Raw genomic sequence first — 27384 nt, 5'->3', positions numbered from 1 at the left:
TATATTTAATTGCAAGGATTTGCTTTTCTGTGTATTTGATGAGCTGCATGCTCTTCGACATATACATCTAAAAGCACCCTCCAGAGAGAGTGCAATACGATTACGCTAATATGTCCGTGGATGTATTCAGTTCTCAGGGTATAGACAAAGGTTACTCTTTTAAACAAACACCAAGGAAACAGGTCGTTTTTAGGTTGTACTTGTAGTTCAATGAAATAATTGAAAATCCCGTTTACTGTATATGCGACTGATGTTGCAGCATATGATGACACTTATCTGTCGCCATCTACTGCCGTGCAACTCTGTGCTGGAACACAGATGCCAGCACTCCCCCTCTGGTGGTCGACATCAGACGCCCCCCTGCACGAGCTACTTCTATTTAAGTTTCGAGGTCCATGTATTAAAAGCTTTCCACATTTGATTACCACGCCGATGTACGGTGAGTTCCAGACGAATCCAAAAATATTGTTGGTATTTTTGAACCCTGCTCCTATAGACCACATCCAAGGGGGGTAACTGAAGGGGGCAAGATTGTCTGAGAAGCTACTTCAAAGTCTCGCGATAGCTGAACATCAACGAGAGTAGTTTGTGGGTTGCCTCTTGCAGCATCTTGAAGTAATTGGCCAATTGAACACCACAAGTTACAGAATCAATCCAGCGAATTTAGGGCATAGACTGGCGACAAGGGAGGGCACATATTAGCATGTTTGACACACCAGGGAAATGACGTTCCGGGGTCGGACGAGCGGAGATAATGCATCAAAATAAACAAATCTTGTGTCAGCGTCCCTTTTGTCTGTGCTTGAAGAAATAGTTGTTCATCGTTGTACAGTCGGTCAGTGAAACGATCACCGCGTTGATATATAGACCAAATACCGTGGACGTTGTGGTGTTTTTGGTGATGAAACCAATACTTACATTCGTCGTTGAGGGCCAATGTTTTATGAATCATTTTGTCTGTCTGTATAAGCATACCAATTATATATTCCAACAACGTCTAAAACTTGTTCATGTCCCATATTTCAGCCACATAACATCAGGAAGTCGACTTGAGAGCCGGTTGTCGAGAACACTCGGCACTAAACTGTTATACGTCTTGCAGTAGTATTTACTTGGCATTCGTAAATATGATATTAAAATATTAAAATGTAATTATAGGAAGAATCAACCGGTGCCGTATATGTTGATTTACCGTTACCATCCACGGAGTCCTTCACCCGAATAATGTGATGACATGATATTACAATTAGCGCACCACTAACTAGCTGATCCATCGATACCTCGCCATTATAACTGCAATAATATTTGATCGCCATGAACACAAATTGACTAAGTTTATTGACTAAGTATGTACTGTATATTAGAGACTATGAGCACGATCAAACCCAAATTATTAAATGTTCCGCAGATTTGTATTTGTGTTTAACTTGTATCAATAAAATATTTATCTGATGCTCAATTACTAGTAAATGTTTTTGTGATTGAAATCGACTATTTCAATATTTGGGATCAATGTTTTGGTGAACAAATAATTCTTACCCGGAAAGTACATATGTAAATACAATGGGAGGCTGACAGATTTCAGCATTTACACAAAGTGAAGAATATTTCATGGGATCGTTTCGGTCGAGGATCCTTTTTACATTCAGCTGATGAAGGAACGATACTCAAGTTGGTCATAACATAGAGCTGATGAAGGAACGATACTCGAGATGGCCCTAACATAAAGGTGATGAAGGAACGATACTCGAGTTGTCATAACGTACAGCTGATGAAGGAACGATACTCGAGTTGGTCATAACATAGAGCTGATGAAGGAACGATACACGAGTTGGTCATAACACAGAGCTGATGAAGGAACGATACTCGAGTTGGTCATAACACAGAGCTGATGAAGGAACGATACACTAGTTGGTCATAACACACAGCTGATGAAGGAACGATACTCGAGTTGGTCATAACATAGAGCTGATGAAGGAACGATACTCGAGTTGGTCCTAACGTACAGTTGATGAAGGAACGATACACGAGTTGGTCATAACACAGAGCTGATGAAGGAACGATACCCGAGTTGGTCATAACATAGAGCTGATGAAGGAACGATACTCGAGTTGTCATAACACAGAGCTGATGAAGGAACGATACTCGAGATGGTCCTAACATAGAGCTGATGAAGGAACGATACTCGAGTTGGTCCTAACATTCAGCTGATGAAGGAACGATACTCGAGTTGGTCCTAACATACAGCTGATGAAGGAACGATACTCGAGTTGGTCCTAACATAGAGCTGATGAAGGAACGATACTCGAGTTGGTCATAACATTCAGCTGATGAAGGAACGATACTCGAGTTGGTCCTAACATAGAGCTGATGAAGGAACGATACTCGAGTTGGTCCTAACATACAGCTGATGAAGGAACGATACTCGAGTTGGTCCTAACATTCAGCTGATGAAGGAACGATACTCGAGTTGGTCCTAACATAGAGCTGATGAAGGAACGATACTCGAGTTGGTCCTAACATACAGCTGATGAAGGAACGATACTCGAGTTGGTCCTAACATAGAGCTGATGAAGGAACGATACTCGAGTTGGTCCTAACATTCAGCTGATGAAGGAACGATACTCGAGTTGGTCCTAACATAGAGCTGATGAAGGAACGATACTCGAGTTGTGCATGACATTCAGCTGATGAAGGAACGATACTCGAGTTGTGCATGACATTCAGCTGATGAAGGAACGATATTCGAGATGTGTATAAATTCACCTAATGAAGGAACGATACTGTTTTGTTTGGAAATGAATTGCGTCCAGTGATCTGGCCGTGAACTACACACGGTATGAATCACTTCATCTCTCTGTTCGTTGCCAGTTTTGTGATTGAATAAAGGGCCTGTAGTTAGTTGAGAATATGTTGGGGTTCGCCTTGTGGGACCCTTCACTGTAAACCATATGTTTTACCTCATATCTCCACCGCCCATCACAATCAACAGTCACTTACAGTGTGCCCGAGTCTCTGAGCTGCAAAATCAGTTTACACTGTGTTTTCGGTTGCCAATTGTCTTCTTGCATATTCAGATGGAGAAATACTTCGTACTGGCGTGAAACAAGTATGTCCTATATTCGCTGCACTTAAACCGGTTCAGTGAGCTGTTATTGCGTTGTGTCACCGTTATACCGTTTAGAGACGGTTTCCTCTTTCTATTAACCTAGTTCAGCCGACAACCTTCTTTTGATTCCAATTTATTCCAGTTTGACTCCCACGTTTCATTTTGTTGTCAGAAGTCTCGCTGCCCCTACAAAACTGCCCGACTTAGCCAATCAGTGATGCTAACGAGCAGGTATCTGTAGATATAAGAGAACCGATATGGGCAATGTAACCCTGGCTGTTGCTACTGTGACAGTCCTGGGAGGAATGTGGTAACAACAACGACCCCTACTACCCCGTCTTACCACGTCAGCACATTTCTTTGTAAGAGTCCAACATCGAAGAAAGAAGTGATTACCTTTGTACTAACACTTACCATCATTATCAATTATGAATAAACCGTAGTTAATACGAAATACTGTTGTTAATATTTAGTTAGATTCATGTAATTATGCCTCCCACGTTAACAAACACAACAAAAAGTAATCAATAAATGAAAAACCGGTTGCTAGGTTCGAAGAACCTAACGCTGATCCAATGAGAAATATAGAATGAATATTGAATACATGAAACAACAGCTAGTTGTATCCCTTCTCACTCTCCTGCAGACTACTTATCATCGACGACGTTTCACGACATCATTGCCCAATACTGATTTAGTGCTGTAAAGTCGTCCACGGCGGTATTTGCTATGCCACGATACGTTTAAAGGCTTTTAAAGCTGCTAGCGTCTAACTTTGGCGCCGTGTACGGTTTCAATGGCCGTTTGCCTGTTGATGAATGACTTGGATGTTTGAACTTTGACCACAAGGGCCGCTTTACTACTTCGCAGAGAGCTACGCGCAGGGGAAGTAGATTTACAAATTATGGAAATTCGTCGTTTGTGTTGATGTGGCCGTAGGCTGCCTATAAACCCGGATTCCAACGTCGGGAATTTTCGTCAATGAGCGTAAATAAACCCGGAGTCACATTATCCAGTAACGCGACGCATATTGAAAATCTATAGTTCATACGAGCAGTAATTAATATTCTCAATGCTACTAACGAAGAAGAGAAGGCGAGACGTTGCCACCTAATTCTTTGTCCACTCCACGCACTCTTGACCATATCCGATTTACACACGCGTAATGATTTCATCCTGCTGTGATGCAAACATGTCTTACCCAATCACAGTCATAAACATACAGGAAAAGAGTGCGCGGCGGAAAATAGATCAAGGCTCTGTGATCTTCGGCTTCATATCGGAGTTAGCAAGACACAGACAATCGCCCCAGGCGTCAAGTGGTGTATATTTCCCCGGATTTAGGGACATCTTGCCAATATTAACCATTACAGAGCTAAATTAGTTCATGTCAGCTTATTTCGGAATAATTTCTTACAAATATGGACCAACACATTCCAAGTGATCATGCAAATGATCCAATTTTCCCGTTCCTTTAAACTAGACGCCCACTCTCATGATCTCCGTAATTTAAATTCTTTAGGAAGTTATTTCTTTGTTTTATGACATTTTCAACACGGAAAAGGTTAACGTTGTTTAATGCCTCCATTGTGACCTCAACATCACATAGAATTACGATACATTTCCCCCACTAACTTTCTGACTTCACTCTTACGGTAATTATCCCCTGTAAATAGCCAGCTGTCCAGAAGCATTATGTCTTGGAAAACAGAATAAAAAAGACAGGTAAGTAAAACAACACAAGCATCGTTTGACTGAAATCAGAATCTTCGGTCAGTGTATCAACTATCATACAAACTCGAGAATGCGTAAATAACAAGTAACTTTTACTGAACCCTTGAAATGTTGTCACCCGTAGAAACACGTGTCCACACCGGGTGATGAGATGACGACCCCACCCGTTAACTGGGTGGAAGACCCATCACCCACTCGTTAACTACGTGGAGGACCCACCACAGACTCGTTAACTGCGTGGAAGATCCAACTCAGACTCGTTAACTACGTGGAGGATCCATCACCCGCTCGTTAACTGGGTGGAAGATCCACCACAGACTCGTTAACTGCGTGGAAGATCCACCTCAGATTCGTTAACTGCGTGGAGGATCCATCACCCACTCGTTAACTGGGTGGAAGATCCACCACATACTCGTTAACTACGTGGAGGACCCACCACAGACTCGTTAACTGGGCGGAAGATCCACCACCCACTCGTTAACTGCGTGGAGGGTCCATCACCCACTCGTTAACTGCGTGGAAGATCCACCACAGACTCGTTAACTACGTGGAGGATCCATCACCCACTCGTTAACTGCGTGGAAGATCCACCACAGACTCGTTAACTACGTGGAGGATCCATCACCCACTCGTTAACTACGTGGAAGATCCACCACCCACTCGTTAACTGCGTGGAGGATCCATCACCCACTCGTTAACTGCGTGGAAGATCCACCACAGACTCGTTAACTACGTGGAGGATCCATCACCCACTTGTTAACTGCGTGGAAGATCCAACTCAGACTCGTTAACTACGTGGAGGATCCATCGCCCACTCATTAACTGCGTGGAAGATCCACCACAGACTCGTTAACTACGTGGAGGATCCATCACCCACTCGTTAACTGCGTGGAAGATCCACCTCAGACTCGTTAACTGCGTGGAGGATCCATCACCCGCTCGTTAACTGGATGGAGGATCCATCACCCATTCGTTAACTGCGTGGAAGATCCACCTCAGACTCGTTAACTGCGTGGAAGATCCACCTCAGATTCGTTAACTGGGCGGAAGATCCACCACCCACTCGTTAACTGCGTGGAAGATCCATCACCCACTCGTTAACTGCGTGGAAGATCCACCTCAGACTCGTTAACTGCGTGGAAGATCCACCTCAGACTCGTTAACTGCGTGGAAGATCCACCTCAGATTCGTTAACTGGGTGGAAGATCCACCACAGACTCGTTAACTGCGTGAAAGATACATCCCAGACTCGTTAACTACGTGGAGGATCCATCACCCACTCGTTAACTGCGTGGAAGATCCACCAAACGCCTGTTAAGTGCGTGGATAACACACCAAAGACTCATTAACTGCGTGGAAGATCTGTCATCCCCTCGTTAACTGCGAGGAAGATCCACCAAAGACTCGTTAACTGCGAGGAAGATCCACCAAAGACTCGTTAACTGCGAGGAAGATCCACCAAAGACTCGTTAACTGCGTAGAAGATCCACCTCAGACTCGTTAACTGCGTAGAAGATCCACCACAGACTCGTTTACTGCGTAGAAGATCCACCACAGACTCGTTAACTGCGTAGAAGATCCACCACAGACTCGTTAACTGCGTAGAAGATCCATCGTGATTTTACCGAGGAAACCTTAGTGGTGAAGATTGCTTTGCTAACTGCCTCAGCCATGATTGATGTGAGGGTCTAACTATCAAAACAGATGTGCAAATACTTGCAATACTTGAAGAACACGGTCTGTTTTGGACCAAGGTGAGGTGATACAAATGTTTAAAAATCCCGATGCGGGAGTTCATATTAAAAACAGTATGATTACAGAGAAACTGTTCAAGAAGAGTGTAACATTACAAGTTCTGGATGACGTTCTAACCGTCCGTGCAGTATGGGTATTTTGTAATGTAATTACCTGTTGCTGTGGAACCTCCAGTTCTCATGTCTGGGAAGAGTTAAGGATCTCAGAAGTAGCGAAGTTTCCTAAAGGTGTCAATGTTTCTCAAGCGAAAGTAGCACATCCTGACTGCATCCCTGCCCCGTTTATGTTTATATTATTTTTTTTAAAAACGCACTAAGATGCAAATTAAAATATTTAATACGTTTTCCCACAAAATACAGAAATCCTACTCTGCAAGGATGTGTCTCCCCAATCATTCAGAATAGTTACAATTGATAAGTTCAGGAGCGTAGGAAGCCAGTTTTTTCGTGTAAGCCCGATAGGTTGCAACGATTTATATTTAGATAGTATTGAGGGCTTGCCCAATATGTTTGACAAAAATCATGTGTAAGCCCGGGCTTTTTAAAATAATTGTAGCTACGCCTCTGGAATGGGACTTTCACATATCCAAGTTTTAACTTGTGATAAATTACGAATAATGCTTCCTGGGCACATAAAACAACGAATAGTGAGAGTACTGAAATCCTCCACCTCCCCCCGATGCAAAACGTTCTCTATCTAACCGTAATTAGATTTGGCAAATTATGTCTGCTTCTTGTAAATTTCAAATTTGGCCTTCGTGTAGATATTGTATACTGTATCCAAGTAGGTAGTTATCAAAATTGTGTGTTTCCTTGAAATATTGATAACATCGCCCTTTCCAAACAATTGCTATATTTTAACCCCTTTCTACGAAAACTGACCCTTGAACCTTGTAAACATGGTACGTTACTGCTTACATTACATCTCTCTGGGAGTATGCAACTCAGGCATCCTTATGAGGCGCAGTCAAATTGTCATCCCGTTCTACCGGGTACCCATTCTACTGGGTGAAGTGACGCACATTTCGGACAAAGTCAATTGCTAATGGAGAAACTAGTTCATGTATTTCTGTCCGCAAGCAACGTTCCCCAACTTTCCCTGATTTGGTATATACCGTTGTCATGAACACATTCAGTCACACATGCTCTTTGAACCTCGACGCAACCGTCAAGTCATCTCTGAAACATAACAGGTAACATGACTTGTGATCTGGGCTCTATGATTTTTCTTACAACAAAACAGACTGTTCCGTAACTCTTGGATTAACTTTTCGCCGATCTCATCCTTCCATACACCTTCATCCTAGGCGCTCCTTCCAGCACCTGGATAAAACAATCACTCCGTTGCCAGGGACGTCTCAGCGTTCCATCAGTGCTACAGGTGCGACTTCAAGATGGCATTTCACAAGCTACAGGAGCTGATTAACAAGTCTTTCTTGTATCCCGTAATAACTCCTGTACAAAGGTTGGAAAGTTGCCTTGATGAGAATTGTCTCGCAACTTATCGCAGGCGTTTCCCGAAGGAATATTGGTAAAGACATAATAGCTTCAACTATAATGTATTTCTGGCCCTAATCATTTTCCCCTGACCAGGACTATCTGACGTGTGTCACAAGGTAACTGTAATACAATGTAGAGGCGGGCGCGGTGGTAAGACACCTGGCTGTGAGTGGCCGAGCGGTCACACCTGACAAGAAGGCTGAAGGTGCGCTGTTGGTTGATCATGCCGCAATGTGTGAGTGAGTTTTATCATTTCAAGGATTGTTAGACCGAAGTGGAAGAAAATATTAAAGAGGTGTAGGTCTGAAACGTTCACCCCATTTGGTGAAGCTCACGTGGACGGACGCCGTAGCCGTTGAAGATACTGTAGCTAAGAGAAGAAAGCACTAGTATAACACCCCGTTAAATGACCCACATGCTTATAACAAGGTTGATCAGATACATGACTGACACCTGCAAACAGCAGAGTGCTGTAACGAACAGTGGTTACTGTTGGCTGTAGTTGTTCAGACATTGTCACCAAGACAGGTTGTCATCCGGAACCCGACCCGATCTGTTCACAGGACAGATACTTGGCTTGATCTGGGTGATTTGCATAGCAAACCTCACGGTGCGTCTTTCTTCCTCTCACATAATATGTACTGATCTAAAGACAGTGAGGGTAAACATGACTGATTTTTATTTTATTTTATAGGCAATAAAGATGATGTATTTTTCAAAGGTGCCCAAACATTGACGAGATAGTTACGAATATTGTTGACAAGAACAATGACAGCCCATATCAATTTTCATCTCCAGCAACACAGAACAGGATCAGCATTCTGGTCGGCTCGAGGTGACTTTCATTGAAGTCAGTGCGCATGCGTAGGCTTGGAGATTTATAGATTGTAAATAAGGCGTGTATTCGTGTCGCGGATCAGTGATGAGAAACGGACTTCTCATCACGATCTCATGTTGATTTCTGCGCGGAACCGTCGCCATCTTGCCATTTTAACCGATAATCTATCAAAGGTCAATTCAGCTTTTAATGGACAATGTTTGTTGGACTGCAGTTCCTGGCCTATAGTTCTGGATGCACCAAGCCAGCACCGCTATGTGCATGCCAATGACATTTAGGAAAACAATAGATGCCAGGGAGGTTATCAGGATTGTCCATAAACTTTGTCATATTTGTTGCAACATCACACAATATATTTAGACAGTTTGTGTTCCAACAAACCCATCGGTATTAAAACGGCAATGGTAAACTGAAGATCTTAACCGATATTCGTTTTGCAAATTTGGTTGATGCTTCACATTATTGGTAACCAACTGTAAGTGATGTTTCCGCCAATTTCCCAGACACCTGTTGCCATCGTAGCCGTGATTCCGTCACATTATGTACGTTGTATGGATGGGTTTGAGAAGTATCTATGATTTATCATACGTATCAAGTATCTTTGGGATACACAGTGATCAACTTTGGCTAACAAATCATGTTGATACTTGAACTTAATGAACAACCAATGGAGCCAAGAGCGGAATGCAGGAAACGTCTGTTGAATCACTACATATGGCTAGTATTACATTTGTGTTATGATAATTTCTTCTATAGTGTAGGTGGAAGTGGGTACTTGTGGTTGTGGTAACAAATACCAGCATAAGGACTGGATAGCTACAGCTATTAGGCTGTGGAATAGGTAACATAGGAAACATCAGAGCACATGGTCTGTATGACATATCATGTGGGCAGCCATTTAATCATAAGCAAAACATATAAAACAAGGATTGGAATGTCGAATCATCAATTGAAATTATGCTTATTACAAAAAATTGGATTGCAGAATCAGATCATTAAATGGTAAATAAAACAACAATAGGGAGCATTTAGGGTCTGCAAACACTTTGTTACATATAGTATTTCAAGTATTAAAAAGCGACGTCACGTCGTAGCAGTGATCGAGTATTTTACCGTTCAACCATGTTACCATTTACTCAAATGTCCCCCAAACAAATTGCTATTCTGATAAACATGAACAAACTGTAAACTAGCCGTGAAAATCCTGAAAATCAGGTTTTGCACATAGAGTGGATTGAAGAACCATTAAAACTGCCTTCTTCTCATCTTACACACAAATTCATTTTAGTGACTTCCTACGTGAAATTGTAAAACACCAACCATTTACAAAACCAGTGTGTCCCAGCAACACCTCTCAGATGGCACCAACTACGTCATGCTGGTGTATCAGTAGACTTGTTTCCGACTTAACTCATGTGACTTCCAAACATGTGTTTATACTAGCATAGTTTGCAGCAAATTGACAATGTTGTATTTCCAACCTTTCTTTTCTCTCCTAGTAAGTAAAAATGCACAATGTATGCGGTACTTCGTCTTTGTCGGCAATGAAATCGGTTCAAAATCCTCTTTGTTTGCTCATCTATTCAGGTGGTAGCTCTCGTGGCAGGGGGGTGTGGAAACACCGCTTGTATCTCAGTTGCTGCTGACGTCGACCAGAGCGACCTCGAAGACAGATCCTGCTGCCGTGCATACCGCCTTAATAATAGCACATACAGTATTATGTGAATACGTTCTTTAAAGCTGGTTATTGCCAAGAATGTACTGCATAATGGATCTACCTTGGACAAGTAACATGCCTGAAAGATGATTTCTTGGAACGCCAGCCGGACAAATACACGCCGGAGGGGATTGGCGGTACTACATCGTCAGATGGAATCATGTGAAGACGTTACTTGTCATAATCAAGACCTAACTGTTTATACACGTGACTCACCTTTGCCATGTACAGCCTCACAGGTCGAGCCAAGCACAAGCTTGACGCACTGTTGATATGAGGGTTGACTGAATCGTGAAATCTTTTGTTACGGATTACAACATGATGTTCGATTTCTGTATTTCCGTACTGAAGAGGCCACATGGCTCTAGTACATTTATAATTAGCACATGCAAATATGTATGTATAGGCAATTATAGAAATCAGCAGTTCGAGGTGTTTAAGTGATATGAAAATTAAAAGAAATAGGTATTAGATTTTAATATTAAGGGATATACTTTATTCCTAATAGTGAATATAATGGACATGTAGGGAAAGAGTGAGCTCTATCTTCAATGTTGTTCTTGGCATGCAACTGACAAATGCGTTTTCTCCTATGTAGCGTCCAGGTTCAATATATAGATCATGTGAACTGCATCGATATCCTGCTGAGAAAACCTGGAGTTTCTGAACATTTAAGATACGATAAATACCGTTCTGGATATGATTGTTTTCACTATCTTGTAATACATACATTTGTTTCACTTAATGTACTGACTGAGGCCAGTTTTGTTTATATCCATATTTAACTGTGAGTGTCAGTGATCAAATGAAATAAGAATGACAATGTACATTTCTTTCCACAGTGGTGGAGGGGATTGCTGAATGTGTTATTTTATAGATACAGACAACATGTTATGATATGTTGTTACTTTTTAATAAAAATAGAGAAGGATATTTATACGGCTATAAAACACCTGCTATATTTCGTAGTCTATTACATTGATGTATTGACCATAACACCAAGAAATGTCTTGCTATACATGTACCTCTTCTCGTCAACGGCTTATGGAATCCCCAGTCTGTGCTGAATGTACCAGCATCAGACTCATCATTTCAGATCCAATATCTTGAAGAACGAGTTGTAAGTAATATTGCATCGGTTATAGTGTTTCCCCTTTAGAGCAGGTTTCCCAAGATTTTTCATCTTTGTTTACGTTAATCTATATTCCTCACTGTTCTCATTCATTGAGACCATAGTAGACCAATTTAACCTTGTACGAAGGTTTGTAGTAAAAAACATGTATAATAACTGATTGTATTCGGTCAATCCAGCTTGTTCTTTACTTATATTGTGCACGGTATTAGCCGAGAACACCAGCCTCTTGCTACTGATAGGATCTGAATCTCTAACTAACACGCTCAGTAATCATATACAATGTGTTATCATTTATATCCCCGTGTTTAAGGATTGGGACGATACTACCATAGAGGAATATCCTTAAAATCCCCAACTTCAAACTTAAGGAATGTGCGTTCTCGAAGAGAATAATGATGGCGATGAAGGATCGGGGCAAGAGCGTGGTATTTCTTGTTCAGTAGGCATTTCCTCCGAAGAGAAACTTTGGCATAGACGAAAGAATAAACTCGTTGAGTTCCAAAGCTTCTTACTTCAGGCCCAAAGCGCACAACATGTTTCGGTATATTGTATCACCCCCACCAAAGAAGGCAGATACTATCCTATCAGATGGAACTTTGGCCTCCATGGTTCTTAGATGTATAGGGCGTGGTCAAGTAGGAGGAAGATGATTCAACAGACTAGACAATAAACGGATCATACCATGCTGCAGTTTGAGGCAAATACCGGATAAAATGCAGCACGTGGGAATCTGAGGAAAAGTGTGCTCTTCCACCAGCACATTGCGCAAGCACACAAATCAGTCACTGCCGTGGCTACAATCAATGATTGTGGCTTTGAACCCTTTTATCACCCATCTTAACCTTCTCGTGATCTAGATCAGTCAAATTTCCACCTGTTCCCAAACATGATGAAAAATCTAGTTTCTCGGCCCCGCCCCTCCATGATTCGTTCAACCGGGAATGTGTTAATTCGAACGATTATTCTTTGAAAAGTTTTGTTCATAATAAGGGAGTTTCACTATATTCATTCGTGGACAGGAAGACATCCCCACCCCCATCCCCCACATATTCTGTTTTGCACTATTAGGGACAGAGATTAAGGTTACTATAACAGCTGACTAGCCTATAGCAAGATCAGCAAAGGAAACAATTAAGCTCTTCTGTGTATATCTAATTATATTTACATACTATTTTTGCTCGAGATTATAACTTTCCGTGGCACCACAAGAACATCGAGGTAAAGAAAACTGCGAAAATAGCACCTTGAAGAAGGCAATTGTTTACTCAAAATGCCATGACAATTGATCTTCGCGGATTTCCAAGTGTTGTGTCGATGGCAGATTCTCAGATCCCTCCACTACTGATCTCACAGACATATAAGTGTTATGTCGTTGACTGCTTACACATCGCAGCATCAGATTCTATTAATTAAATATCAGCGAATTATTGTGATTGATCTGAGTTTGAGCTCGTATCATTTATCTTAAACAATGGTCACTATGACAACTGCGAGAGTTGCTCCAGAAAATGTGCAGTATCAACACGGTAGAGAAGTAGACAAACAATCATCGGATATGTTGCTGTATGTTAGGTATATTCCAGATAACATCATCAACAGGTTCTTACATAACTGAATATTCAAATATACTAGTCCCCGAACCTGTCTTACTTTCTCTGCTGTAACCAAATATTGCACGACCATGTACGATGATGTAACATTATACTAAGATTTAACATAATAATTATTGTTGATTGTACTTAAATAACGGATTATTTGTAGAAATGAAAACCAGATGGGTTTCAAACTTGGATATACAAGATATAGGTATCTTTGAATAGAACATATTTTATTCTTCGAAACAAAGAATATTTTTTAAAATCAAAGGAAATCATCAACATTCGAAAAAAAAATGAAACGGTTGAATTTTGGGATGCCAGTATACGAGAAGTTTATTGCACGAGAGTTTGTCACAATTTAGTCCTCATATATATATTAACTTACTTCGTGCAGAAGGAACCTGATATCCTGGTATCCTTTTGTAAGAAGTGGGTCTTGACAGTTAACCTCAACAAAACTGAAAACCATATACATTTGTATTAGGAAATGGTCGTAAACTGGGAATGCTGAAAAGTGGAAGTATAATGCTCATTAATTCTCAAATAAAAGCAAATCATTTTCTGTTGCTCGGATATTTGGGGTTAGCACAAGAGGGATGCAATAGAGAATTTTCACACAATTTTTGTAAATTTCTATTGGGAGTTTGAAAGTCATCGACAAACGCAGCTGTTTCGGGTGTTCTTGGACTCTTCTTAATAGTTATTCTGTAATTTCTAAAAATGTGTTAAATTTTGGTTACTTTTTTATATATGCCCGATGATTGGTACTATAAAAGAATGTTAACAGTAAGCATTAAGAGATAGTAAGTCCTATACATTGAGCACAAATATAAGTCCTAAAAAGAGAGCCTTGTTAGTACTCCTGAGTTTAAACAGAGCACTAAGGTTATAGTAAGTCCTATACTTTAACACAGAGCACTAAGGTGATAGTAAGTCCTATACTTTAACACAGAGCACTAAGGTGATAGTAAGTCCTATACTATAACACAGAGCACTAAGGTGAAAGTAGGTCCTATACTTTAACACAGATCACTGAAGTGATCGTAAGTCCTATACTATAACACAGAGCACTAAGGTGATAGTAAGTCCTATACTTTAACACAGAGCACTAAGATGATAGTAAGTCCTATACTATAACACAGAGCACTAAGGTGATAGTAAGTCCTATACTTTAACACAGAGCACTAAGGTGATAGTAAGTCCTATACTTTAACACAGAGCACTAAGGTGATAGTAAGTCCTATACTATAACACAGAGCACTAAGGTGAAAGTAGGTCCTATACTTTAACACAGATCACTGAAGTGATCGTAAGTCCTATACTATAACACAGAGCACTAAGGTGATAGTAAGTCCTATACTATAACACAGAGCACTAAGGTGATAGTAAGTCCTATACTATAACACAGAGCACTAAGATGATAGTAAGTCCTATACTTTTACATAGATCACTGAAGTGATCGTAAGTCCTATACTTTAACATAGAGCACTAAGATGATAGTAAGTCTTATACCATAAAACAGAGCACTAAGGTGATAGTAAGTCCTATACTTTAACATAGAGCACTAAGGTGATAGTAAGTCCTATACTTTAACACAGAGCACTAAGGTGATAGTAAGTCCTATACTTTAACATAGATCACTGAAGTGATCGTAAGTCCTATACTTTAACATAGATTACTAAGGTGATAGTAAGTCCTATACTTTAACATAGAGCACTAAGGTGATAGTAAGCCCTATACTATAACACAGAGCACTAAGGTGATAGTAAGTCCTATACTATAACACAGAGCACTAAGGTGATAGTAAGTCCTATACTATAACACAGAGCACTAAGGTGATAGTAAGTCCTATACTTTAACACAGAGCACTAAGATGATAGTAAGTCCTATACTATAACACAGAGCACTAAGGTGATAGTAAGTCCTATACTATAACACAGAGCACTAAGGTGATAGTAAGTCCTATACTATAACATAGAGCACTAAGGTGATAGTAAGCCCTATACTTTAACATAGAGCACTAAGGTGATAGTAAGTCCTATACTTTAACATAGAGCACTAAGGTGATAGTAAGTCCTATACTTTAACATAGAGCAGTAAGGTGATTGTAAGTCCCCTTCTTCATCTCTGCGCCATAAGGCAATTGTAAGTCCTTTATTTCACAAAGACCACCAAAGCGATCGAAACTCTTCTATACGGAGAGCTAAGACGATCTTAACTGATTAGTTTTGATACAGAGCTCTAAGGTCACTTTGTGAAAGTGTTCCATGGTACGGCGGTACTAGCCTAAAGGTAGTATCGCGCACGCCAGTGTGATCCCTTGCTGCACCTTGGGCTATATTGCAAACGGGGCCTTTATTCTTCCTTTATTCCCTATGGTGGCTTGGACTATACCCTCTATCATAACAGAAATGAGTAGTTCACATACCTGAAAACAACGTCGTTAACTGAACAAAGGTATAGATCATCGCTCACAAGACGTCATCGGCTAATTGCGGAACGACATATGTTGGGCGATCCCTTTATGTGGATGGTTTGTAATACCTTGGTGAAATCGCGCAAATACTGTGAGACCTATAGTGTAGTCAATAGTGGATACCTGTTATGTAGTTGGTTGCGTCTTTCAACTTTTTCAATTAGTTCAGCAAGCCTATTGTTTATCAAAGTGCAAATTGGCCCCAGTCCCCTAGTCGCTAATGTTCTATCTCACGATGCCGGCACTGGTGTGAGACAGGGCGCCATCACACAAGCTCACCTGTATAATGATATCATGGTTAAATCTCATTGTCTTAAAGTAGTTTATAATATCGAACGCCTATAGCGGTATTGACATAATGTCCTGCAACCCGAGATTGTCTAATTCCCGCGCGTTATTGCCCTTGTCACATAATATCGTGTTTAATTATGTGGGAAATACCGCTGGCTGTCACAACACAGTCTGAGACTTCAGCATGTGGGAACTGGAGATCGATAATGAGCGAGGACCATGCAGGATAGACGGCTTCATAGTACACTAGTGCTGAAGCACATACACTGAGACACCGAAAACGTCTATTAGTACATGTATATCATATGATATACCAGATGCACAGACACTGGCTAAACTTGTAACTTTGATATACTAGCTGAACCAGTCCTTATGATAGATGTACAAGTACGACTCTATGTACATGCCTGTGCTTAAGATACACTGGATGTACCTCCACTTACGATACACCAGCTGTACTGTATTTATTACATACGAGCTGTATCTGTATTTATTACAAACTAGCTGGGCCTGTATTTATGACACACTAGCTGGGCCTGTATTTATTACACACTAGCTGGAACTGTATTTATAACACACTAGCTGTAACTGTATTTATTACACACTAGCTGGGCCTGTATTTATTAAACAGTAGCTGTAACTGTATTTATTACACACTAGCTGGGCCTTTATTTATGACACACTAGCTGGGCCTGTATTTATGAAACACTAGCTGTAACTGTATTTATTACACACTAGCTGGGCCTGTATTTATTACACACTGGTTGGGCCTGTATTTATTACACACTAGCTGGGCCTGTATTTTTTACACTCTAGCTGGGCCAGTATTTATGACACACTAGCTGGGCCTGTATTTATTACACACTAGCTGGGCCTGTATTTATTACGCTCTAGCTGGGACTGTATTTATTACACACTAGCTGGGTCTGTATTTACGAAACACTAGCTGGGCCTGTATTTATTACTCTCTAGCTGGGCCTGTATCTATTACACACTAGCTGGGCCTGTATCTATTACACACTAGCTGGGCCCGTATTTATTACACACTAGCTGGGCCTGTATTTATTACACACTAGCTAGGCCTGTATTTATTACACACTAGCTGTAACTGTATTTATTACACACTAGCTGGGTCTGTATCTATTACACACTAGCTGGATCTGTATCTATTACACACTAGCTGGGCCTGTATTTATTACTCACTAGCTGGGCCTGTATCTATTACACACTAGCTGGGCCTGTATTTATTACGCACTAGCTGGGTCTGTATCTATTAGACACTAGCTGGGACTGTATCTATTACACACTAGCTGGGTCTGTATCTATTACACACTAGCTGGGCCTGTATTTATTACACACTAGCTGGGCCTGTATTTATTACACACTGGTTGGGCCTGTATTTATTACACACTAGCTGGGCCTGTATTTTTTACACTCTAGCTGGGCCAGTATTTATGACACACTAGCTGGGCCTGTATTTATTACACACTAGCTGGGCCTGTATTTATTACGCTCTAGCTGGGACTGTATTTATTACACACTAGCTGGGTCTGTATTTACAAAACACTAGCTGGGCCTGTATTTATTACTCTCTAGCTGGGCCTGTATCTATTACACACTAGCTGGGCCTGTATCTATTACACACTAGCTGGGCCCGTATTTATTACACACTAGCTGGGCCTGTATTTATTACACACTAGCTAGGCCTGTATTTATTACGCACTAGCTGGGTCTGTATCTATTACACACTAGCTGGATCTGTATCTATTACACACTAGCTGGGCCTGTATTTATTACTCACTAGCTGGGCCTGTATCTATTACACACTAGCTGGGCCTGTATTTATTACGCACTAGCTGGGTCTGTATCTATTAGACACTAGCTGGGACTGTATCTATTACACACTAGCTGGGTCTGTATCTATTACACACTAGCTGGGCCTGTATTTATTACACACTAGCTGGGCCTGTATTTATTACACACTAGCTGGACCTGTATTTATGACACACTAGCTGTAACTGTATTTATTACACACTAGCTGGGCCTGTATCTATTACACTCTAGCTGGGTCTGTATCTATTACACACTAGCTGGGCCTGAATTTATTACACACTAGCTGTAATTGTATTTATTACACACTAGCTGGGTCTGTATTTATTACACACTAGCTCGGCCTGTATTTATTACATTCTAGCTGGGCCAGTATTTATTACACACTAGCTGGGCCTGTATTTATTACACACTAGCTGGGCCTGTATCTATTACACTCTAGCTGGGTCTGTATTTATTACTCACTAGCTGGGTCTGTATTTATTACACACTAGCTGGACCTGTATTTATGACACACTAGCTGTAACTGTATTTATTACACACTAGCTGGGCCTGTATCTATTACACTCTAGCTGGGTCTGTATCTATTACACACTAGCTGGGCCTGTATTTATTACATTCTAGCTGTAACTGTATTTATTACACACTAGCTGGGTCTGTATTTATTACACACTAGCTGGGCCTGCATTTTTTACATTCTAGCTGGGCCAGTATTTATTACACACTAGCTGGGCCTGTATGTATTACCCACTAGCTGGGCCTGTATCTATTACACTCTAGCTGGGCCTGTATCTATTACACACTAGCTGGGTCTGTATCTATTACACACTAGCTGGGTCTGTATTTATTACACACTAGCTGGGCCTGTATCTATTACACACTAGCTGGGCCTGTATTTATGGCACACTAGCTGTAACTGTATTTATTATACACTAGCTGGGTCTGTATCTATTACACACTAGCTGGGTCTGTATCTATTACACACTAGCTGGGACTGTATCTATTACACACTAGCTGGGTCTGTATCTATTACACACTAGCTGGGCCTGTATTTATTACACACTAGCTGTAACTGTATTTATTACACACTAGCTGGGCCTGTATTTATTACACGCTAGCTGGGCCTGTACTTATTACACACTAGCTGGGCCTGTATTTATTACACACTAGCTGGGTCTGTACTTATTACACACTAGCTGGGTCTGTATTTATTACACACTAGTTGGGCCTGTATTTATGAAACACTAGCTGGGTCTGTATTTATCACACACTAGCTGGGCTTGTATTTATGAAACACTAGCTGGGTCTTTATTTATGAAACACTAGCTGTAACTGTATTTATTACACACTAGCTCTAACTGTCTTTATGGAACACTAGCTGGGACTGTATTTATGAAACACTAGCTGGGTCTGTATCTATTACACACTAGCTGGGCCTGTATTTATTACACATTAGCTGGGCCTGTATTTATGAAACACTAGCTGGGCCTGTATTTATGAAACACTAGCTGTAACTGTATTGATCATACACTAGCTATACTTGTATTTATGATACGCTAACTGGGCCTGTATTTTTGATACACTAGCCCCAACTGCACTTCATGATGCACTAACTTTTTTTCAGTCAGCAAATGAACAAACTGCTACGCATGACACTGGTCACATTGCTTAAAATGTGTTTAAAGTTAAATAAACCTCCACACTCACAGAAGCAATATTCTGCTTCCCAACTGTAATCTTTGACTGCACGATTCAATAAAGTAATCAAATAGACAAATGTTGCCTAAGACGCGAGTCTTCCCTCCTGGGTCGACTAGAAGACAATCCAGGCATTGTGCCCCGCTGCTTCATGGTGGATGGTTCTGGTTTGTAGGCAGGCTGTTATTTCCCTCGTGTACATAACCACTGAACCACCTACGCTTACAGAATTGAATTAAACATTTCACGAATTCAAGTCACAGGGTTATTACTAGATTATCCATCCTTAGTTATGATTAAGAAGATATTGATTAGTAGTTTTCAAGGTATTGGTTTGAAATTGTAAAGACTTTGCATCCCCTAGAAACAGGAACTTCACCCAGCGTAGTCTGACTACATTCTATCATGTGTGTAATATTCCCCTTCATTCATCTTCATTCCACTACTGTTCGGATACTATGTAATCATGTGGCAATTTAATCTTCCAACTAAGACGCCTCCCCCGATGTGTTTACCTGGCTGTACACGTGAGTGCATGTGTCGCCCAGGACATACCATTTTGGAGACGTGAAGTAATGAGCTCGTTACGTGAGGGCTGACTATCGAGCTACCTTGCACTAGCCACTCGAGGGCTGGTCAGTAATTATAGAGACAGCGCTGTCTTGATAGTGGCTAATCAGAATGACGGTGGACATGATGAAACTAATTCCTCGCCAAGATAGTACCGGAACACACTCATGTCGGACGTCCACATGGAACTGCGGCTCGGACCCCAGTACATGGCACAGTTGTTTACCTGATCAAAGGACAGTGGATGCAGTTATGCCGCTAATATTATAGGTCTCATTATTTTCAGAAAGATACCACAGAAAGGAGAAATGATATTGTTCGTGTTTATATCTATTTTCTGCCATCCTTTTATGCTTCCAAAGAACAAGATACACGGACACTTAAATCTTTATTTAGTTTTTCTTATATTGTTCTCTATTTGATAGATATACAATACACTGACATATGACACACACACTTAGACCTTCAACAGCTTGCTGCTTCGGTTAAGAAGTCACCCTAACCTTCTGCTTCCTACATCAACTGACAACCATATAATGATTGTATCCACAGGTAACCAATACATACGCTATGACGAGGCCTCACTTGTTTCCATCCTTCATCAACAAATAACCAATATATACACTGTGATGGAGTCTCACTTGTTTCCATCCTTCATCAACAAATAACCAATATATACACTGTGATGGAGTCTCACTTGTTTCCATCCTTCATCAACAAATAACCAATATATACACTGTGATGGAGTCTCACTTGTTTCCATCCTTCATCAACAAATTACCAATATATACACTGTGATGGAGTTCACTTGTTTCCATCCTTCATCAACAAATTACTAATATATACGCTGTGATGGAGCCTCCAAAGACAGATAGATAGATATTCTTTATTGCCTCCATAGAATGAAGATTACATTGTGTGATAAACAACAGTACAGAAAAGGTTCTAACTATTAGTACTTAAATTATACAGTAATATCCAATTGTGAAAGAACTGAAGGTATGTATGAACATTGTCGGAGTATTCTCTCCCAACTGCGAACTGAGAAACTGATGATTACCATCAGATCTGACCAAACATTATAATCCAATACATCTTTACAGTGGTCAGGTATACCTCCGGGGAGGAATGACAGGAATACATCATCGTCTTCCATCCACATTTTAACAAAAATGTCTGTCAAGAATATCACAGATTGTTTCAAATAAAGAATTCCTTTCTACTGGCTTATAGTGGCATGGCATAAAAACATGTTTCATAATGTCTCGAGCAACTGTTCCGCATAGACATTCCTTTGATTCTATTGGGGTTGCATCAAGCCTTATAATTCTCGCAATGTCATTGAATGTCTGAGGTCGTTCTAAAGCGAGTATCCATAGTCTATGTTCTCGTCCTGATCTTATTGTTAGATATCTGGAGAGAGACTACCTTGTCTGCAGTACATTTACCAACAGCATATGTAGTTACCTTATCTTTGACTAGTTGCGACCAAGCATTTTTCTTCATAAACTTAGAATCACAAATGTAGTTACGGATTTCACTAAGCAGACTGTATTTGGAAAAAAGCCGCAACATGTTAAAAACAGGTGATTTCATAAGTTTCAAACTTATTCTTGTATATCAGTGATTCTTTACAGTGGTATTGGCTAAGGCGGGCTAAAACATTTGCTTAAAGCTGTATCTTGTGTTGGCATTACAGAGTTACCAAGGAGTAAGAGGCTTTGTTGATCTATATATCCTTGTAGGGATGTTATCCCGACTGTATCTCTTACAATATCATTTGACATGTACTTATTAAAGCCTTGGACTGTCTTACAGAAGTAGTACTGGATGATTTCAAGCATTTCATATTCTTTGATGGACAATTTGCCCCTAACTGTACATCCATACAAACCACAAGGTAGAATGTGATGAAGTCTCCAACATTCTCCAACTCTATATCAACATGTAAACAATACATACACTGTGATCGCGCCTTAGCAAATCTGGGTATTAAATTGTTTTAATTCCCCCCAAAATAATCATTTAATATAGAAGTCATAAAACGTTTGCTTTTGATGATGTTGAAATGAGATTCAATTACTTTCAGTGCCAGTGGTTTTATCACATTATGTCATCTATCCCAACTGACAGCTAGAACGAGAATGAATATGATTTGATCAGTTTCTAGTTCCGTTTTTAACGCAACGACACCATACCATATTAGATATGGATATTGAAACGTAACTTTAGTATCTAAATCAAAATCTTCTTCATTTACTTTTCTAAAAAGCTCAGCATTCATGTCATAAACTACATGGACAGAGAAAGAACCTTCCAGTGATATTATAAAGGGTCCTTGATATGTTCCCTGTGGGAGCTCTTAAACGTGTGGTTGTCCCCTTGGGATATTTTAGTGTAGGGAATCAATACAGTATTGTCTTATTCATGCAACTTGTGACAATACGGGATGAAATATGTTATTGAAGATGTTATGAAACCTGTAATGCATCTAGTGCCATTAATATTGTGCCTTTACTCCTTGGAGAGAAATCGTCTTGTCGCGATTATTCATGTTTCGCGTCGCGGAACTCCTATGATTCCATCCAATTATTGGCTTAAATACGCCTTACCTGAAGAAGTACCTGACGCTAGATCAGTGGGTGGGACCAGCTTCCATCCAATCATTCGGCATGGTAAGAGTGATCCCCAACTCGTGCAAAGTCATATCAGAGATTACAGAACAATGGCTCCCAGGTCATGAGACATTCACTATATTTCAATTGCACAGTAAATGAACAGTATACCTTGTCAACTACAAGATCTCCAAGATCATTTGATAATTGGCAAGACATTTTGTGTACTTCAAGTTTCTCATCAGAACTGTGTGAAAATAAATAACTTAAGGTTTGAAGCAACAAGTGACACTAACCCGTAATAGATTTCTGATTGTTCTGGTTTGAGTAAGAATGTATTGATGATGTTATGCTGCGTCAATCTATATCGTTATGAAACTGATTCATTAAACAAACAAAACACGTCACAAAATCTACATACATTGCAGAGATGAAATAAGATGAATAAGGAAATACCAAAAATATCGTAATGATGTTTATGTATACTTAACAAATTAATATGTCCGCACTGTTCAAAGCTACTGAATGATAACAATGATTTTTTAAAGAAGAAGATGAAACATGTAGTAATAGTAAAACATACGTGTCACGATCATGTTCAAGCTAAACAGGGTAAACAATGTTTTCAGTGAAAATTGCTGAGTTTGAATTAACCAGCTTTTAGTGGGAAAATGACAAACATATTTGCACCGGGGTTGTGGGATGGAGAGCGGGGTTGTGGGATGGAGAGCGGGATTGTGGGATGGAGAGCGGGGTTGTGGGATGGAGAGCGGGGTTGTGGGATGGAGAGCGGGGTTGTGGGATGGAGAGCAGGGTTGTGGGATGGAGGGGATGGATGGAGAGCAGGGTTGTGGGATGGAGAGCGGAGTTGTGGGATGGAGAGCGGGGTTGTGGGATGGAGAGCGGGGTCGTTGTGGGATGGAGAGCAGGGTTGTGGGATGGAGAGCGGGGTTGTGGGATGGAGAGCAGGGTGGAAGCAGGATGTGGGATGGAGAGCGGGGTTGTGGGATGGAGAGCGGGGTCGTGGGATGGAGAGCGGGGTCGTGGGATGGAGAGCAGGGTCGTGGGATGGAGAGCGGGGTCGTGGGATGGAGAGCGGGGAGAGCAGGGTGTGGGATGGAGAGCAGGGTTGTGGGAGAGCAGGGTCAGGGGATGGAGAGCAGGGATTGTGGGATGGAGAGCAGGGTTGTGGGATGGAGAGCAGGGGTTGTGGGATGGAGAGCGGGGTTGTGGGATGGAGAGCGGGGTTGTGGGATGGAGAGCGGGGGGTGGGATGGAGAGAGGGGTTGTGGGATGGAGAGAGCGGGGGATGTGGGATGGAGAGCGGGTTGTGGGATGGAGAGCAGGGTCGTGGAGAGCGGGAGTGGGATGGAGAGCAGGATCGTGGGATGGAGAGCGGGGTTGTGGGGTGGAGAGCGTGGGATGGAGAGCGGGGTTGTGGGGTGGAGAGCTGGGTTGTAGGATGCAAGTGGGATTCTGGGTATACGGTAGAAGTTCATTCATTTCTTCAGTTGGAATGGATACCTATTTCGATATTTTATACACATGTTATTGGTTTCAGACACAAATCGAGTGTGGTAGGCCCCTACCCTTAGCCTCTCCGTGTTCAGTAGTCGAATTAAATCGCAGTGGATAAGGTGAAGGTGATCGAATATACCTTTACATGTTCTATGACAGCTCAAGTTATAAGGGCTGAATATATTCTCTCTCGGGTGCAGCAGTTTAAACTATTAACAAATTGTATCTTACATTTTCTGTTTTTCTGTTTAAATATTTCTTTGTATTTGATCGATCCTAATTACACACGGTATACTTCAGCAACTGTTTCTGCGGGAAACTCCTTGATACACACCATGTTATATGCAATTGATCTGGCCCCACCCTGCCTGCCAGCACCCAGTGAGGGTAAGTGACACGTGTGAGTTCACCCTGAGGCCAATGTACCACGCAATAGACTGAGTAACAAATCGGTCAGGAGTTTCAATTTAGTTTCAAATATTGCCTCACGACCTTGTCTATACACATGTCTAGACCTATCCACAGAACCAGGGAGTTGGAGTGACTAGACACACATCCAGTTGATCGCATGATTCATGGCCACCATAATAACAGCATTGATTTATGAACCTAATCGCCCGCGTCTATGATGAATGGCCTGGTACTATGACACCATATGTACTATTTGATTGTGGACATTCGATTTAAGGGCACATTTCCAAATATACTGGAACCTTTTGGCATGCACCCTTTACAATGTGCAATATGAGTCTTGATGCATTACCAGCACAAGATCTGATGTCATATAATGTCAGATGTTCATGTGGCCCCGGTCTCTTGCATTAGACATGTGAACAAGATCACATGAGCTATTAGTCTTTTTCACTGGTTTCAAATGCTAAAATACACAACTTCAAGTCTTCTTTTCAATGTATTTAGTCAATCAAGGTGTTGGAAAAGGGAGGGTTATATCCTCTTGTTTTTTCTCAGTTTTAATTACCTAATTAAATCTTTAAGAGACGTTAACTGTAGTATCCGTGTCTTTGGTACGTTCCACCTGTCTTGCTTGCTGACGATACAACACTGGTAAGCGCATCCCCTAATGGCCAACAGGTATCACTTGATGTAGTGTCTTCATGCGCCTCTAAATGACGTTTAACATATAACCCATCAACGAGTACCATCTTCGTTTTTTAGCAAAAGAAAAGGCTATGATAGCTTCCACTGTAGCCTTGGTAACACCCCAATCCCCTTATCAGAATCTACCGTATACGGAGGTGTACGCTTTACCAGTAGCCTCTCAACAAAAACTAGAAGTGAAAAGTATTGTCAGAAAGTAAAGTCACTCAGAACTGTTGAATTGAATTATTCTGGCCTACATCCAATCATTTGTGTTAAAATATGGCTCAGAATGATTCCTAAAACTGGTCTCCATGGCTGTGAAGTATTAGCAAACATCAAAGGCCAGCAGGCTGACACCTTTGGAAAAACACAAAGGTACTTTGCTCGTCTTGTGCAAGGTCTTGATAAGGGATCATCATCAATATCTACCATTGCAAATTTGGGATTATGGTCACTAACTGGGTATATCGACAAGTGTAAATTCTATTTCTTGGGCGACTATGTCACACTGTGTGTAACAACTTGGCAAAACATATCTTATGTGCTGCTATTATAAAACTTTAGTAAAATCTAACAACATCTGTGATGATGTGTTGTCAGTATCTGAAAAGTATGATCTAAATACATACGTTGACAAATATATTGCTCAAGGCATATTTCCTTCAAAACGGGTATGGAGAAGAATTGTAAATACTACTGTATATAGTTATGAAGAACAATTATGGCGATCATAAACTTTCTATCGTTCAAACACGTCATTTTACTCAACAATTCATACTACACTCTCTTATCATACTCTCTGGCAACTGGCATATAAACACCCTAATTATAAATCTTTCTTGCAATTTTGTGTCAAAATATAACCAAGAGGAATAATATCAAGAGACTCTTTGTAATAAACACACATTTGATTATGATTTCCGTACGCTTCTCCACTGTGAAAACTTAATACAACAACGAAATGGTTTCTTTGCATACTTAATTAATAAACTTGATGTTCAAACTTAGGTAGTATTTGAAATGCAAGATGGACAAGAATCAATAGTTTCAATACTATGAGGAAATATTCTGTTACGCCTTCCTTTATATGAGCTGAAACCTCACCTTGTGAACTGTTATAGTAACTGATTCTCTTCATGTTATATATTTCTGTATATATGCCTGTCAATATCCAACTGTTAATATCCACCCACAACTTGCAACATGTTGTTTTGTTTGTAATCTTATACACACGCCTCCATAGTGACAGCGGGACAAATGTGAATTTGGGTGACTGTTTGGTTTAAGTGACACCTCGTTTTTTTGTGGCAGAGAAACAAATGTGTATTGGGTGACTGTTTGGTTTTAGTGACGCCTCCATAGTGACAGAAGAGTAAGTGTGTATTGGGTGACTGTTTGGCTTTAGTGGAACGTCCATAGTGACAGAAGGACACGTGTGTATTGGGTGACTGTTTGGTTTCAGTGGCACGTCCATAGTGACAGAGGGACAAGTGTGTATTGGGTGACTGTTTGGTTTTAGTGGCACGTCCATAGTGACAGAGGGATAAGTGTGTATTGGGTGACTGTTTGTTTTCAGTGGCACGTCCATAGCGACAGAGGGATAAGTGTGTATTGGGTGATTGTGTGGTTTAAGTGACGCCTCCATAGTGACAGAGGGATTGAGGGAGTGTGTATTGAAACTGTTAAATTCACTTCAACGGAAAATCAGGGTTCATCTGAGGTTGTGAAATAAGTGTATGGCACTGCGTCTATGTGCTACTCCTTGAGTGACCTGCCAGTGCCCACATCACACTCACATCCGACATACTCCGAGGGTGTTGCCTGAGCAGCCCCCACACCCATCAATAGCAAGCGTCTACAGATGTCGTTATCGCAGCACAAGTAATGAATATATATGGTT

At 40.9% G+C, this 27384-nt stretch overlaps 2 protein-coding genes across 3 annotated transcripts in view; one reads left to right on the top strand and one right to left on the bottom strand.

The window, feature by feature from the left end:
* LOC124269021 overlaps nucleotides 1-27384 on the bottom strand; it is a 48601-nt gene that overhangs the window by 8827 nt on the left and 12390 nt on the right. The window contains exon 1 of one of the 2 annotated variants that reach the window (XM_046704051.1): nucleotides 11942-12050. The exons of the other annotated variant lie outside the window; for it this stretch is intronic. The gene's annotated coding sequence lies outside the window, so the exon portion shown is untranslated. Of the gene's footprint in view, nucleotides 1-11941; nucleotides 12051-27384 lie in introns of those variants that run through there. 2 annotated transcript variants of the gene reach the window in all.
* LOC124269020 (protein argonaute 18-like) lies at nucleotides 23537-27088 on the top strand. Its single transcript, XM_046704049.1, has 2 exons — nucleotides 23537-24333; nucleotides 27061-27088. Exons 1-2 carry the CDS (start codon nucleotides 23537-23539, stop codon nucleotides 27086-27088), a joined length of 825 nt encoding a protein of 274 aa, XP_046560005.1.

Source organism: Haliotis rubra, unplaced genomic scaffold (genome assembly GCF_003918875.1).
Source record: "Haliotis rubra isolate DU_JTF1 unplaced genomic scaffold, ASM391887v1 Scf1410, whole genome shotgun sequence".
Classification (NCBI taxonomy): Eukaryota; Metazoa; Mollusca; class Gastropoda; order Lepetellida; family Haliotidae; genus Haliotis; species Haliotis rubra.
Note: the sequence above shows the minus strand (reverse complement) of the source record. Positions and strands in the feature narration are given on the sequence as shown.